Here is a 13,530-nt window from a genome sequence, read left to right on the forward strand (position 1 = left end):
GAAAAGAAAAGAAAAAATGTTGTATTCTCTGTCAATGGGTGAAATAGCACAGGTGACAATTCAGGTCAGGACCTAATCCTGCCAGAGTTTACTCAACCTTGTTCTAAAAATAAATCTCGTCGGGCCTGGTGGCTCACACCTGTAATCTCAACACTTTAGGAGGCTGAGGCAGGGAGATCACGAGGTCACGAGTTTGAGAGCAGCCTGGCCAATATGGTGAACCCCGTCTCTACTAAAAATACAAAAATTAGCCGGGTGTGGTTGTGCACGCCTGTAGTCCTAGCTACTCGGGAGGCAGAGACAGGAGAATTGCCTGAACCTGGGAAACAGAGGTTGCAGTGAGCCGAGATCACGCCACTGCACTCCAGTCTGGTCGACAAAGCAAGACTGCATCTCAAAAAATATATATAAAAAAATAAATCTAGAAAAGGATTTAAATGAAGGTAAACATAGAATACAAAGATATTAATTGCAGCGTTATGTATAATCACATGACAAATGTCCTAAATGTCTTTCAATTGGGAATGGGGAAATTATCAATAATAGATTAGACAGCTTGTCAAAGAATACTAAGTAACATGAGAAAATACTTATAATACTGTGTTAATTGAAAAAAGCAAGACAATTATATATCATATGTGATCTCAACCACACATATGTTTAAGACAGCAATACATATATACACACACACATATATACACACAGAGTTCTGTTTGTATTTATACACATAGACCAATATATTTGCACATTTTAAAAAATGGGAAGACTAAGATGTAGGATTACAAATGTTACTTTCCTCCCTACGTAAAACACATCCCAACACACACACACACACACACACACACACACAAATGTAAACAGTAGGACAACAAGGACTTTGTTTTATTCACCAAAGTATCTCCCAGATGTAGAACAGAATCTGACACATGGAGGTTCTAAATAAATATCTGCTGAATAAAGGAATGAGCATATATAAATTTCATAATCAAGAAAAAACAGCTTTTAAATTTATTTTTAAATCCTCTTGCTCAAGGCCAGATGTCAAAGCAAAGCTCAGAACATGCATGATCCAATTTCTACCTAAGTACATCATCCAAGTACATCATTATCTTCTCAACGAAGCTTTGATGCCTGGCCATTGGCTCCTTTTTTTTTTATTTTCCTCCAATCTTATAAGCTGCTTTAGAAAAATAAAAATAAAGCCAACAATATTAACTCTGCAAAAAATAAAATATTAAACACGTACTTGGGCCGGGAGCAGTGGATCATGCCTGTAATCCCAGCATTTTGGGATTACAAAGTCGGGCAGATCACTTGCAGTCAGGAGTTTGAGACCAGCCTGGCAAACACGGTGAAACCCCACCTCTACTAAAAATACAAACATTAGCTGTGTGTGGTGGTGTGCACCTGTAATCCCAGCTACTTGGAGGCTCTGGCAGGAGTATCGCTAGGACTGAAGAGGCAGTGGTTGCAGTGAGCCCAGATGGTGCCACTGCACTCCAGCCTGGGTGACAGAGTGAGACTCCGTCGCAGAAAACAAAAACGAATCCCATGTCCTTACTTCTCTTTTCCACATTTCCAGTCAGCATGCGATTGTAACAGCACAGGTAAGATGGATTCTAGTCCTTAAAATTCAATCCTCTCCTGAACCTTCTCCGACAGACTCTGCAATGCAGAGGCCTCTTCTCAGTCTGTTTACGAAGTCATTCAGAATATGCCACTAATGTAGGAAGAAAGCATTTTGATTGACAGCATCATGAATTTTTAATCCTTTCAAGTATATTATCTATTTGGAATGTATGCAATAAATTCACTTTCATGAACACTATGATGCCATGCAGCTGGAGACGACTAATGGATACACATTCATTTTACCATTAGGGAAGAAAATTTGCTGCAAAGCAGTATTTTAAATGAACTTCAAAACCATGTATAAATGATTCAGTTGGATCTTCTCTCTACCTCTGTGGACTCCATTAGCAGAGGTGATTAGGAGTAGGCTAGAAGTCAAGCTTACTCACATTTTGGAAATTTGAAGTCAGGTAATACTGCAAGTAGTTCTGCTGACAAGATATTGTTCACTGCTACAAACAAGTGGGCCCAAAGCAAAAGCCAGTTTATTTCCACTAGACTGAACTGTGAAGTCCCTACCATTAGATGGATCTTATTAAGGGCTTTAAAATTATCTGAAGTTTAAATTATGTCATGTCCAAATTGAAGATTACAAGAATATTTTTAGGAATGTTAAATGACTTCGAATAATTAAAAAAAAAACCAAAACAAAAAAATCCAATCTTTGAAATCAACTCTTTCCACAGACCAATTTCTATTTTCTTCCATCAGTTTTGAAAGGAAAATTCTTAATTGCCTTACAAGGCATTCTGTGGTGAAGTCATTCAAAAATATAACAGAATCTATACTGAGCATGTTTTTATTTAATTTTTTAAACTTTAAAAGACATGACACTCACTATAGTGTCTTGTCTTCTTTCTTTTTTAAGCATAAATGGTGTGTACTACTGTATTTAACGTTCTATTACTTTTTTCTTTTTCGAGACAGGGTCTCTGTCACCCAGGTTAGAGTGCAGTGGTGTCATCACAGCTTACTGTGGCCTTGAACTCCTGGGCTCGAAGCATCCTCCCACCTCAGCCTCCTGAGTAGATGGGACCACAGGCGTGCACCACCACACCTGGCTTTTTCTTTTTTTTTTTTTTTTGGTCAACATGCTGTGATCTGGGAGCCTGACTAGTTTTTAAATTTGTGTGTGTGGAGACAGGGTCTCACCATGTTGCCCAGGCTGGTGTCAAACTCCTGGCCTCAAGCAGTCCTCCTGCCTTGGCCTCTGAGTATGCTGGGATTACAGGCAAAAGCTAGCACACCTGTCCTCTATAACTTTTCATAACTGCTAAATTAGCAAAAATTTCTGGGTCTATACATACGGATCTATTTCATTCCATTTAACTATATGGATATACCATTAATTCAATTAACCATTTACCTGCTGATGAACATTTCAGTTTATAATGTTTACATTATGCAGTTCATATTATATACAGTTTACAACAAAAAATGCTGCCATGAATATCTTTGTGCAGCTCTTTAATGCACAGTGACTATTTCCTTAGAATTGTTAAGAATATCATTTTTCAATTCAACAAGAAATTGTTAAAAGATCCCTTAAAACGATTATTCCAATTTATACCACTACCCTATTAGGTATCCCTTATCTGAAATGCTTGGGACTAAAAGTGTTTCGGGTTTCACATTTATTCAGATTTTGGAATATGTATATTATACCAACTGAGCATACCAAATCAGAAACTCTAAAATCTAAATGCTCCAATGAGCATTTTCTTTATCATCATGTGAGCACTCAAAAAGTTTGGGGTTTTAAAGCATTTAGGATTTCAGATTTCAGATGTTCAGCCTGTACCACTACCTGTCTGTTTCCCTATCCATTCACCAATCCTAGATCTTCAATCTTCAATCTTTAAAATATCTGCCAGTTTAATGAACAAAATATGAGATTTTACTATTTTAATTCACACTTCCCAGATCACTGCTGAGCTGTTTACTGGCCATTCATATTTTTTCTCTTCCATGAAATACTTTCTTTTCCCATTTTTCTTTTTCTTTTTACTTATAGAAATTGTTATGTATTCTGGATATTCCTTATTTGGTGTAAATGTTGTAAATCTATCTTCCTAGTCCATCATTATTTTAACTTTGTTTATGCTGCCCACTGTCATAGAAATTTAATTTTTAGAAATTTTATTTAGTTCAATTTATCAAATCTTTTTCTTTGAAACGTTTGTAGTTTGTCTTGCTTCTGTATCTCAAAGTTAAAAAATATTGTCCTCTACTTTTTTCTAAAACAGACGTTTCGGCATAAAAGTCCTGTCTTTGCAAGTCACTCAGGAAAACAGGTGGACACTAATTAAGGGCAGTTACTTCCCTACCCCTCCTGCTCCAACCTCTAGAGCTGTGAACTATAGCCCAGGATCACTTCCTTCTGATGCTGCTTTGCTGGGGTAGAGGAGGGCGGTACGGTGAAGCTTTGACCTCAGGGGCTTTTCTGTGGGTGAGGAGTGGTTAACTATGGTTCCTGTGTGCCTGAAGCCCCCCACTGCTAGGACTCATCCACCCCCTACCCAGAACTTAAGCACTAGCACAGACTGGGGCCCTCCGTTCCAGTGCCTGATGGGATAGCTGATACTCAGATGAAAAGGAGTTTGTAGGCCAAAATAAAAAGATATTTTAAGAGTATATTTCTTTTTTTTTTCAGAGATGGAGTCTGGCTCTGTCGCCCAGGCCGGAGTGCAGCAGCATGATCTCATCTCACTGCAACCTCTGCGTCGCAGATTCAGGCAGTTCTCCTGCCTCGGCCTCCTGAGTAGCTGGGACTACAGGTGCACTCTACCACACCCAGCTAATTTTGTCCGTATTTTAGTAGAGACAGGGTTTCACTGTGTTGCCCAGGCTGGTCTTGAACTCCTGAGCTCAGGCAATCTGCCTGCCTCAGTCTCCCAAAGTGCTAGGATTGCAGGCATGAGCTGCTACACTCTGCCAAGAGTATGTTTCAAAACAAAAACAACACAATCAACTACAGGTTTTGATCAGGAGCAAAAATATTAGAACTGCGGACCAAGAATTTTAAACTGGGGAGCGTTAACCATACTAAAAGAAATGAGAAAATATTAGCAATATGAAACAAGAACAAGAAAACAGAAAAGAGCCAAGCAAAAACATTAGGTGTGAACAATATAACAGCTGAAATGAAGAACACAATACATGGCAGGAATAACAGAATGGTTATGATATAATCATGGAATACGGTTGAAAACTAGATGGTCAGATTGAATCCAGGCACAATGGCTCACACCTATAATCCCAGCACATTGGGAGGCCGAGGTGGGTGGATTGCTTAAAAGGTCAGGAGTTCGAGAGCACCCTGGCCAATATAGTGAAACTCTATCTTTACCAAAAAAAATACAAAAATTGGCCAGGCACGGTGGCACATGCCTGTAATCCCAGCTACTCGGGAGGCTGAGGCAGGACAATCACTTGAACCCAGGAGGCAGAGGTTGCAGTGAGCAGAGATTGTACCACTGCACTCCAGCCTGGGCAACAGAGCAAGACTCCATCTCAGAAAAAAAAAACAAAAAGGAGGTCAGATTGAGAAATTTCCCAGGAAGAAGTACAAATAGATTAAAAAGTGAAACCCCCCTCTACTAAAAATACAAAAATCAGCCAGGCATAGTGGTGCACGCCTGTAGTCCCAGCTACTCAGGAGGCTGAGGCAGGAGAATTGCTTGAACCCAGGAGGCGGAGGTTGCAGTAAGCCAAGATCGTGCCACTGCACTCTAGCCTGGGCAACTGAGCAAGACTCCATCTCAAAAGAAGAAAAAAGAAAAAAAAAAAAAGCTAAGACCAAAGAAAAAGAAATATATATCCATAATTACCCAGAACTAAAACTCAAGATACTACCATTTGTGATGGTGGTTGGGGTGATGGAGCTTCCTAAACTTAATTTCCTATATCTAAATTTCTTTAGATAAAATTGTTTAAAAGAGTAGCCAGGTGCAGTGGCACGTGCCTATAGTCCCAGCTACTCGGGAGGCTGAGACAAGTGGCTTGCTTGAGCATTTTTTTTTTGGAGACAGGGGTCTCGCTCTGTTGCCCAGGCCTGTCTTCTTGTTTATAATCTAAGACAGAGCCACAGATGTACAACATTCAAGCATTTATTCCTACTTCTTCTATACAGGTCCTGAGATGGAATTTTAGTGGTAGGGAGAACCAACATACCTTCAGCATGTAGTAGAAGGGGAACCATGACAGGAAGATATCAGAGAAGAATTCAGCAATGCTGAACACACCATACACTACCCAGTAGGTCAGCCACTGGGTATCATCTTCTTTGTTGGGACTCTCTATAGCTTTAATTCTGAAAGGCAGTACAAAAGAAAGTATATCATCATTTGGTAAGATAGCAATGAAACATTTTCAAACACCCTTTGATAACCTGTCCTCCGATACCACTGAGGAACTTAGGTGCATGTAGGCACTGTGTCACCAGATGCAAGAGTATAGCTTAAAGACTGGAAGCAATGTAGGTATCAGGACAAGCCATTATAACCACTTGTTTCTAGTCTCCTGGTCACCAGAGAAACCAGCACCAGCTGTCCCTGCCCTGGATCTCCACCCTGCTAAAGACTCCCCGCAAATCCTAGAATATACACTAGTGACTGGGAGCTAGAGCAATTTCCACTCCCAAGCTGGGTCCTGCCACCAGGGCTATATCAGGAAGAATTCCCTCATGATTACCAGGTTCTTATGTACTTTTAATAATTGAAATATATCATGGGTGAACAGGAATTTCCCATAAAGCAACATCTGGAGCATAGGTTAGGCACGCCCAAATCCACAGCATATTTTATAGTAAATGGGTGAAAACAAACATCATGGTGTCTGTTTAGTTCAGAATGTCTTTATCTGATCCACAGGCTATAGACTTTCCTCCTCTCCTCAGTTCATAACAGGACTTTCCCAACCCTAACTATTGCTTAAAATTCATTCTGCAAATGGATGGAAATAAATTTAAAGTAATTTTCTCTTCTAAATCACAGAAATTTCCTTCAGTCCTAGGAATCTCATTATTCTAAACCTGAAGCTCCACAATTTCTTATCCTAACAGATCTGTATTTATCATAACTGAGCTGGACTGAAACAGTAAAATAAAAGAACTCTGAATCTTGTTTAGCCTGTGAAACAGGTTAACTACTGAAAATACATTGGCAGGGAGCTAAGCTATGAGGATGCAAAGGCATAAGAATGAGACAGTGGACTTTGGGGACTCACAGGAAAGGGTGGGGGCAGTGAGGGAGGAAAGACTACACATTGGGTACAGTATACCCTGCTTGGTTGATGGGTGCACCGAAATCTCAGAAATTGAACTAAAAGACTTATCCATGTAACCAAATGCCACCTGTTACCCAAAAACCTATTGAAATAAAAAATTTTCAAAAAACAAAATACATTGGCTACTCCATAAAATCAGCTCCCCAAAGACACAGGCTGCTAAACCATGCTCAGCCACTCACTAAGAAAGCCCTTCTACAGTTAATTAGAAGCAGCTATGTGTGTGAGTTTTAGAAAATAACCAAAAGGGGAAAAAATATAGCTCAATGAGATTATTACTAATGAGGAAGACATAGAGAGGCACAAGTAATAAGGTGAATGTTGCTTTGAACTTCAAGACTAGGCAAAATTTTTATTTTTTTGAGACAGGGTCTCTTTGCACAGGCTGGAGTGCAGTTACACAATCACAGCTCACTGCAACCTCAAACTTCTGGGCTTATGTCATTCCCCTCACTTCAGCCTCCCAAGCAGCTTGGACTACAGGTGCACACCACCACACATGGCTACTTTCTAAATTTTTAGTAGAGACAAGGTCTCACTGTGTTGCCCAGGCTGGTCTTGAACTTCTGGACTCAAGCAGTCCTCCTGCCTCGGCCTCCCAAAGTGCAGTTTGGTGGCTCGCACACCCAGCCTCAAATTTTTCAAAGAATCATATAAAATGAATTTAAGAGATCTGATTATTAAAAAATGGCTTGTAATGTATGCACAAAGTCTACATTTTTTTAGCTTCCTTCAGATAGAAGCTGGCTAATGTAATAGAAGGCCAAAGGAAAAGTGTAGGCAAGCATGTTAACCAAAGAACACAGTATATCCTTTATATGTAACATTTCTTCCCCCACTGTGTTTCATTTGGTATAGTATGGCTTATCCAAATTTAATTGGATTTATTTAGTTATTAGTATAAATAAAAATTTGTTTCCCATAACTTCATTCTGGGCAGAGGAGATACATAGTTACATTTCACTTAAGATCTTAGTTTTGTGAACCAAAGCATTCTACAACTAAAATACCTAACTCTGTACTTCCAAAAGAAGCAACTCTCGGGACATACATGGGAATTAAACAGTCTTTTTGGGCAGAGGAGATACATAGTTACATTTCACTTAAGATCTTAGTTTTGTGAACCAAAGCATTCTACAACTAAAATACCTAACTCTGTACTTCCAAAAGAAGCAACTCTCGGGACATACATGGGAATTAAACAGTCTTTTCTAGAATATGACGTGAAAACCTCAAAATGTGATTGGACTGTCGTTATTAATCCAGTGGCTTTTAAATTCTTTTGGCCACAACCCTCGGTAAGCATACATTTTACATCATGATCCAGTAAACACACATCTTCACATAAAAATATAAACTGAAATAGATGTTTCCTGAAACCATTCTGATATTTTAAATTCCATTCTATTTCATTAGTTTTCAAATGTTAGTCAAGTTGCACAGACTGAAAAACAGGAAGCCTAACGGTTCAGCTCTTTTAGGAAAAAAGTTTTTTTTAAATTCATATCTACAATATGAATTCTAAAGTCCCCATATTAATATAGTAAAATACTATATAGTAACATTGAAAAGTAGAAATAAAAGAACTCCAAATTGAATACATACATTGATCCCAACTTTGCAGAAAACCAAGTCATATGAAAGAAGCCAGGAAAAGACCACCAAGTCTATTAAGCTAAAGAGATTTTAAAAATAGATCTTCTCATATTATTGAAGCATTTAATTATTGTTTTAATTTAAAATAGCACAGTGTTCAATTTTAAAAATGTCTTTATGTGTCACAACAATCACAAACTAATCAAAACAAGAAAAAAGGGAAGAGATGGTCAAGCTCACTCAAGAACCTGAGGTTCAAAAAAGTGAAGTGCCCCATGCAATCATGGTGAGAGAAGAAAAAAGCTTAAAACGGAGGTTTTTGGATGGGCACGATGGCTCAAGCCTGTAGTACCAGCACTTTGGGAGGCCGAGGTAGGCGGATCACCTGAGGTCAGGAGTTCAAGACCAGCCTGGCCAACATGGTGAAACCCCATCTCTACTAAAAATACAAAAATTAGCCAGGCGTGGTGGCACATGCCTATAATCCCAGCTGCTTGGGAGTCAGAGGCAAGAGACTCGCTTGAATCTGGGAGGTGGAGGTTGCAGTGAGCCGAGATTCCACCACTGCACTCCAGCCTGGGCGACAGAGCAAGACTCGGTCTCAAAAAAAACAAAAAACAAAAAGAAACACTGAGGTTTTCTGAATGCTAGTTATATATCTTCTTCTTTAAAATATTGATTGATTGAGACAGGGTCTTGCTCTGTCATGCAGGCTGGAGTGTAGTGGCATGATCACAGCTCACTGTGGCCTCAACCTCCTGGACTCAAGTGATCCTCCCACCTCAGCCTCTCCAGTAGCTGGGACTACAGGTGCACACCATCATGCCTGGCTAACTTTTGTACTTTTTTATAGAGACAGGGTTTTGCCTCATTCCCCAGGCTGGTCTCAAACTCATGGGCTCAAGTGATCCTCCTGCCTCAGCCTCCCAAAGTACTAGGATTACAGGCATGAGCCACCATGCCCAGGTTACTTATATACCTTCTGAATAGACTTCCTTGTCCAAGTTCAGTAGACACAAGTGATTCTCCAACAAACACTCTACTGCCTTATACAAATATGAATCATATTCCAACTTGGTATCAGCAGAATCAAGAGGTAGCAATTTAGGCAACATAGAGGATTCATGAAACCATAAGATATGGTCTATGCTATTAGATCCCTTGTAGTCTAGCCAAAATGGCCAAGCCATAGAATGGAGGGGTAGAAACCTAATAATTATTGAATTTAGCCTTCATAATAGCCATGTAGGATAGGTATTGTTCCTGTATTTGAGCGGAAGAAACCGAGGCTTAGTGAAGAGAAACAATACGTGCAGGGCACCCAGCTACAAATAGCCAGGATTGGTCTTACACCTAAAACTAACTCCAAAGCCTGTGCTTTGTTCACTATCCTATGCTGTCTTACTAATTAAGAGAACAATTCAGTGGCAAGCTGGATAGCGCTTAGCAAAATGTCTGGTACAAAGTAGGCATTTAGTATTTATTGAATTAATATACATACAATAGGAGTTCATAATCTTACTTTTGGAGGGGACCCCAGAGAAAGGTTAAATTGGTCACAGAGCAGAAAAAAAGCAGGAATGGTCATAGTCTCAATGTCCAGACCCCTGGAGGTCCATCTACCGTCCCCCCTACTCGCCTAGGTTTGCGACGGGGAACTATCAAAAGTGAACAGGACAGTGTTTTGAGTTGGTGTCCCTAGTCCACTGGCCCCAGACTGAGATGATCATCCACGTCTGTCTACAGAACTTATTAAAAATATACATGCCTGGGTCCTTCTTCAGACCTAGTGATTCAGCTGCTCTTACAAGGCTGTGCAGGTGATCGTAATGCAGAACTGTGTTTGGAAACCAGCTCAAAGTTCCAGTCTTCACAGCACCTGCCCTACTTGTTCTAAGAAAGGAAATCCAAATGGCCAGTTTGGGTATAATCAGCTGTAGCTCGAGGACAGGTTGTCTCTTTCCAGTAATGAGTGAGAGGCCAAAAGAGAAGAAAAGTTGGACATAGAAGGCAAACTGAATAATGTCTCTACTAAAATTAGAATAAGTCAACTCTAATATGATCTAGAACCCTCATCTGAATATTCTGAAATCTGTAAAAGGATTCAAGATAACAACACTGAAATAAAACTGTTCACTAAGATTTCAAGAACTGCATCTAAAAGCCCTGTATCTGTCTAGCTGGAACTTCAGCCTGCACAGTTCCTTTCACCTCTAGCTAACCCCTAGAGGAGTTCTGGAATGACCCCATGGCAACAGGCAACAATTCCTACCACTCTCTCCACAGGCCTGGTCCACTCTTTTACAGGCTCCTCCTCTCTCTCTAGTACTGCCTCATCCTCTGGCAGTCACACTGATCCTGGGCTCAGAACTAACTCCCAGAAGATACACCCACATACAGCTTCTGTGGACAGACACCGCAGTCTTACTGCTCTCTGCACACCTTACTGTCGTATCCTCACCACTGTTCTAAAGCCTGGCCACCTAGGCCCGGTGTTGTGGCTTCCTTATTCTCTCTCCTGAGCCATGTTCTGGGGCAGCATTTTGCTTCCCCAAAGCAGATATCAAGAGAAGCCAGGGCTGGGTGAGCAGCAGAGGCACGACTACAGTGCAGAGGATGGTTGGCAAAACTGTGGGAGCAGCTGGCAGCTCTAAAATTAATTGAGCAGAATTAGGAATCACCATGTGTGGAGCTGGAAGACATCTCAGAGATGAACTAGTTCAGATTCTACATTTTATATAAATAAAATGAAATTTAAAGAGAAAGGAGGTATATTCAAATGAATTTTAACTTATTAAACTAAAAGGTTACAGAGCATGTGTATGTAAAGGGCAATAGACGGTTTACATTCTGGCATATCCATACAATGAAATATTCTGAAGCCTTTAGAAAGGGTATTGACAGGGAAAGATGTCCAAGATACAGTGTTGAGTGTAAAAAGTGAATTCTAATTTTTTGTTTAAAAAAAGATATGTTTTTGTATGTTTACAGACCAAGAATGATATCCAGAAAGATATGCAGTACATTTCAAATTGTGTAAAGTTAGTCCTGATTAACAGATTTTTACTTAAAGTCTTTGCAATGAGTATGTACTAATAATATTGGTGGAAAAAAGAAGGGGACGGGGGAGATTTCCATTTGGAAAAGAATGAGCATTGACTTTTTTTGTTTTGTTTTGTTGTGTTTTGATGGAGTCTCGCTCTCGTGGCCCAGGCTGGAGTGCAGTGGCACGATCTCAGCTCACTGCAACCTTGGCCTCCCCGGTTCAAGCAACTGTCCTGCCTCAGCCTCCTGAGTAGCTGGGATTACAGGCACCTGCCACCACGCCCAGTTAATTTTTTTGTATTTTCAGTAGAGACCGGGTTTCACCATATTGGCCAGGTTGGTCTCGAACTCCTGACCTCAGGTGATCCACCCACCTTGGCCTCCCAAAATGCTAAGATTGCAAGCGTGAGCCACCGCACCCGGCTGAGCATCAGACTTTCTATAATGATTTTCTCCTATGAGACTAGTTCTCTCTGTAAGGCTTTGTTAAAAATAAACACTAAAGTGAACACCAGATATAGTCATTTAATTTATCTTTGAGAAAACAGCTAATTTTTTTTTTTTTTCAGACAGAGTCTCATTCTGTTGCCCAGGCTGGAGTGCAGTGGTGCAATCTCGACTCACTGCAAGCTCTGCCTCCTGGGTTCACGCTATTCTCCTGCCTCAGCCACCCAAGTAGCTGGGACTACAGGCGCCTGCCACCAGTCCCAGCTAATTTTTTGTATTTTTAGTAGAGACGGGGTTTCACCGTGTTAGCCAGGATGGTCTCAATCTCCTGACCTCATGATCCGCCCACCTCCGCCTCCCAAAGTGCTGGGATTACAGGGAGATAAGAGATTAAAAAGAAAAGAGAGAGATAAGAAGACTCTAGTTTCTTTGGCTAAGTAGCTGTTAGAGGGTTTATATTGTTAATAAGGCTAAAAGGAGATTAGAGTTACCCATCAATTTTAATTATACCCTACTGCAAATCCCATATGCTACAGGTAGTAAGAAGTTAGCTGAAATCCCCAGATTCATGTTTGCAGGTAGTGGGAAGAAATTTGAATATGGCTGAAAACATTTTTTAGGCCCACTCTGCAATGGTAGAATGGCAGAAATTCTTTACATTGGCATTGGACTGGTACATATATGAACACAACTCACTGGCCATCCCTCATCCAGTCCACTGGGCCCCAGTAACTGGTACCAGTTCACTCTACCCTTGCTGGCCCATCTACTTGTTCACACCTTGGCTGCTATTTTCTAAAAGCAAAGGCAAGAACCAAGGATGGCCAAAGAATAGCATTAAGATGTGAAGAAAACAGGGTTGAGCAGAGATGATTCTGGGCTGGTTACCAATATTCTCTCCTTCCCAAATTAAGTGTCATCATTCAGAAAACCTAAGATATTCCCTGACCCATGACACAAGTAAACTGTGCATCCTCTAAGGACGTTAGTGACAATGATGTGTCAATGGATGTTCACCAATTATAAAAACCACCACTCTAACCAGGCATGATGCCTCACGCCTGTAATCCCAGCCAAGGCATAATGGCTCATGCCTGTAATCCCAGCCCAATCCCACTTTGGGAGGCCAAGGTGGGTGGATCGCTTGAGGTCAGGAGTTCAAGACCAGACTGGCCAATATGGTGAAACCCCCCTCTACTAAAAATACAAAAATCAGCCAGGCATAGTGGTGCACGCCTGTAGTCCCAGCTACTCAGGAGGCTGAGGCAGGAGAATTGCTTGAACCCGGGAGGTGGAGGTTGCAGTGAGCGGAGACCGCACCACTGCACTCCAGCCCGGGCGACAGAACAAGACTCCGTCTCAAATAAACAAAGACAAAAACATAGCCCTCTGGTAGAGGACGCTGATGACAGAGGAGGCTGTGTGTGTGTAGGTGTGGTGGGTACACGGGGAATCTTTGTATCTTCTGCTCAATTTCAATTGATAGAGGAGGCTGTGTGTGTGTAGGTGTGGTGGGTACATGGG

At 40.8% G+C, this 13,530-nt stretch overlaps 1 protein-coding gene across 1 annotated transcript in view; it reads right to left on the minus strand.

Moving 5' to 3' along the window:
- Window positions 1–13,530, minus strand: part of REEP5 (receptor accessory protein 5) — a 46,423-nt gene that overhangs the window by 20,199 nt on the left and 12,694 nt on the right. Inside the window, exon 3 of the mRNA XM_011963632.1 lies at window positions 5,806–5,944. Coding sequence (XP_011819022.1) covers window positions 5,806–5,944 — 139 coding nt within the window. The remainder of the gene's footprint in view (window positions 1–5,805; window positions 5,945–13,530) is intronic.

This window comes from Colobus angolensis, unplaced genomic scaffold, assembly GCF_000951035.1.
Source record: "Colobus angolensis palliatus isolate OR3802 unplaced genomic scaffold, Cang.pa_1.0 Scaffold62, whole genome shotgun sequence".
Taxonomy (NCBI): Eukaryota; Metazoa; Chordata; class Mammalia; order Primates; family Cercopithecidae; genus Colobus; species Colobus angolensis.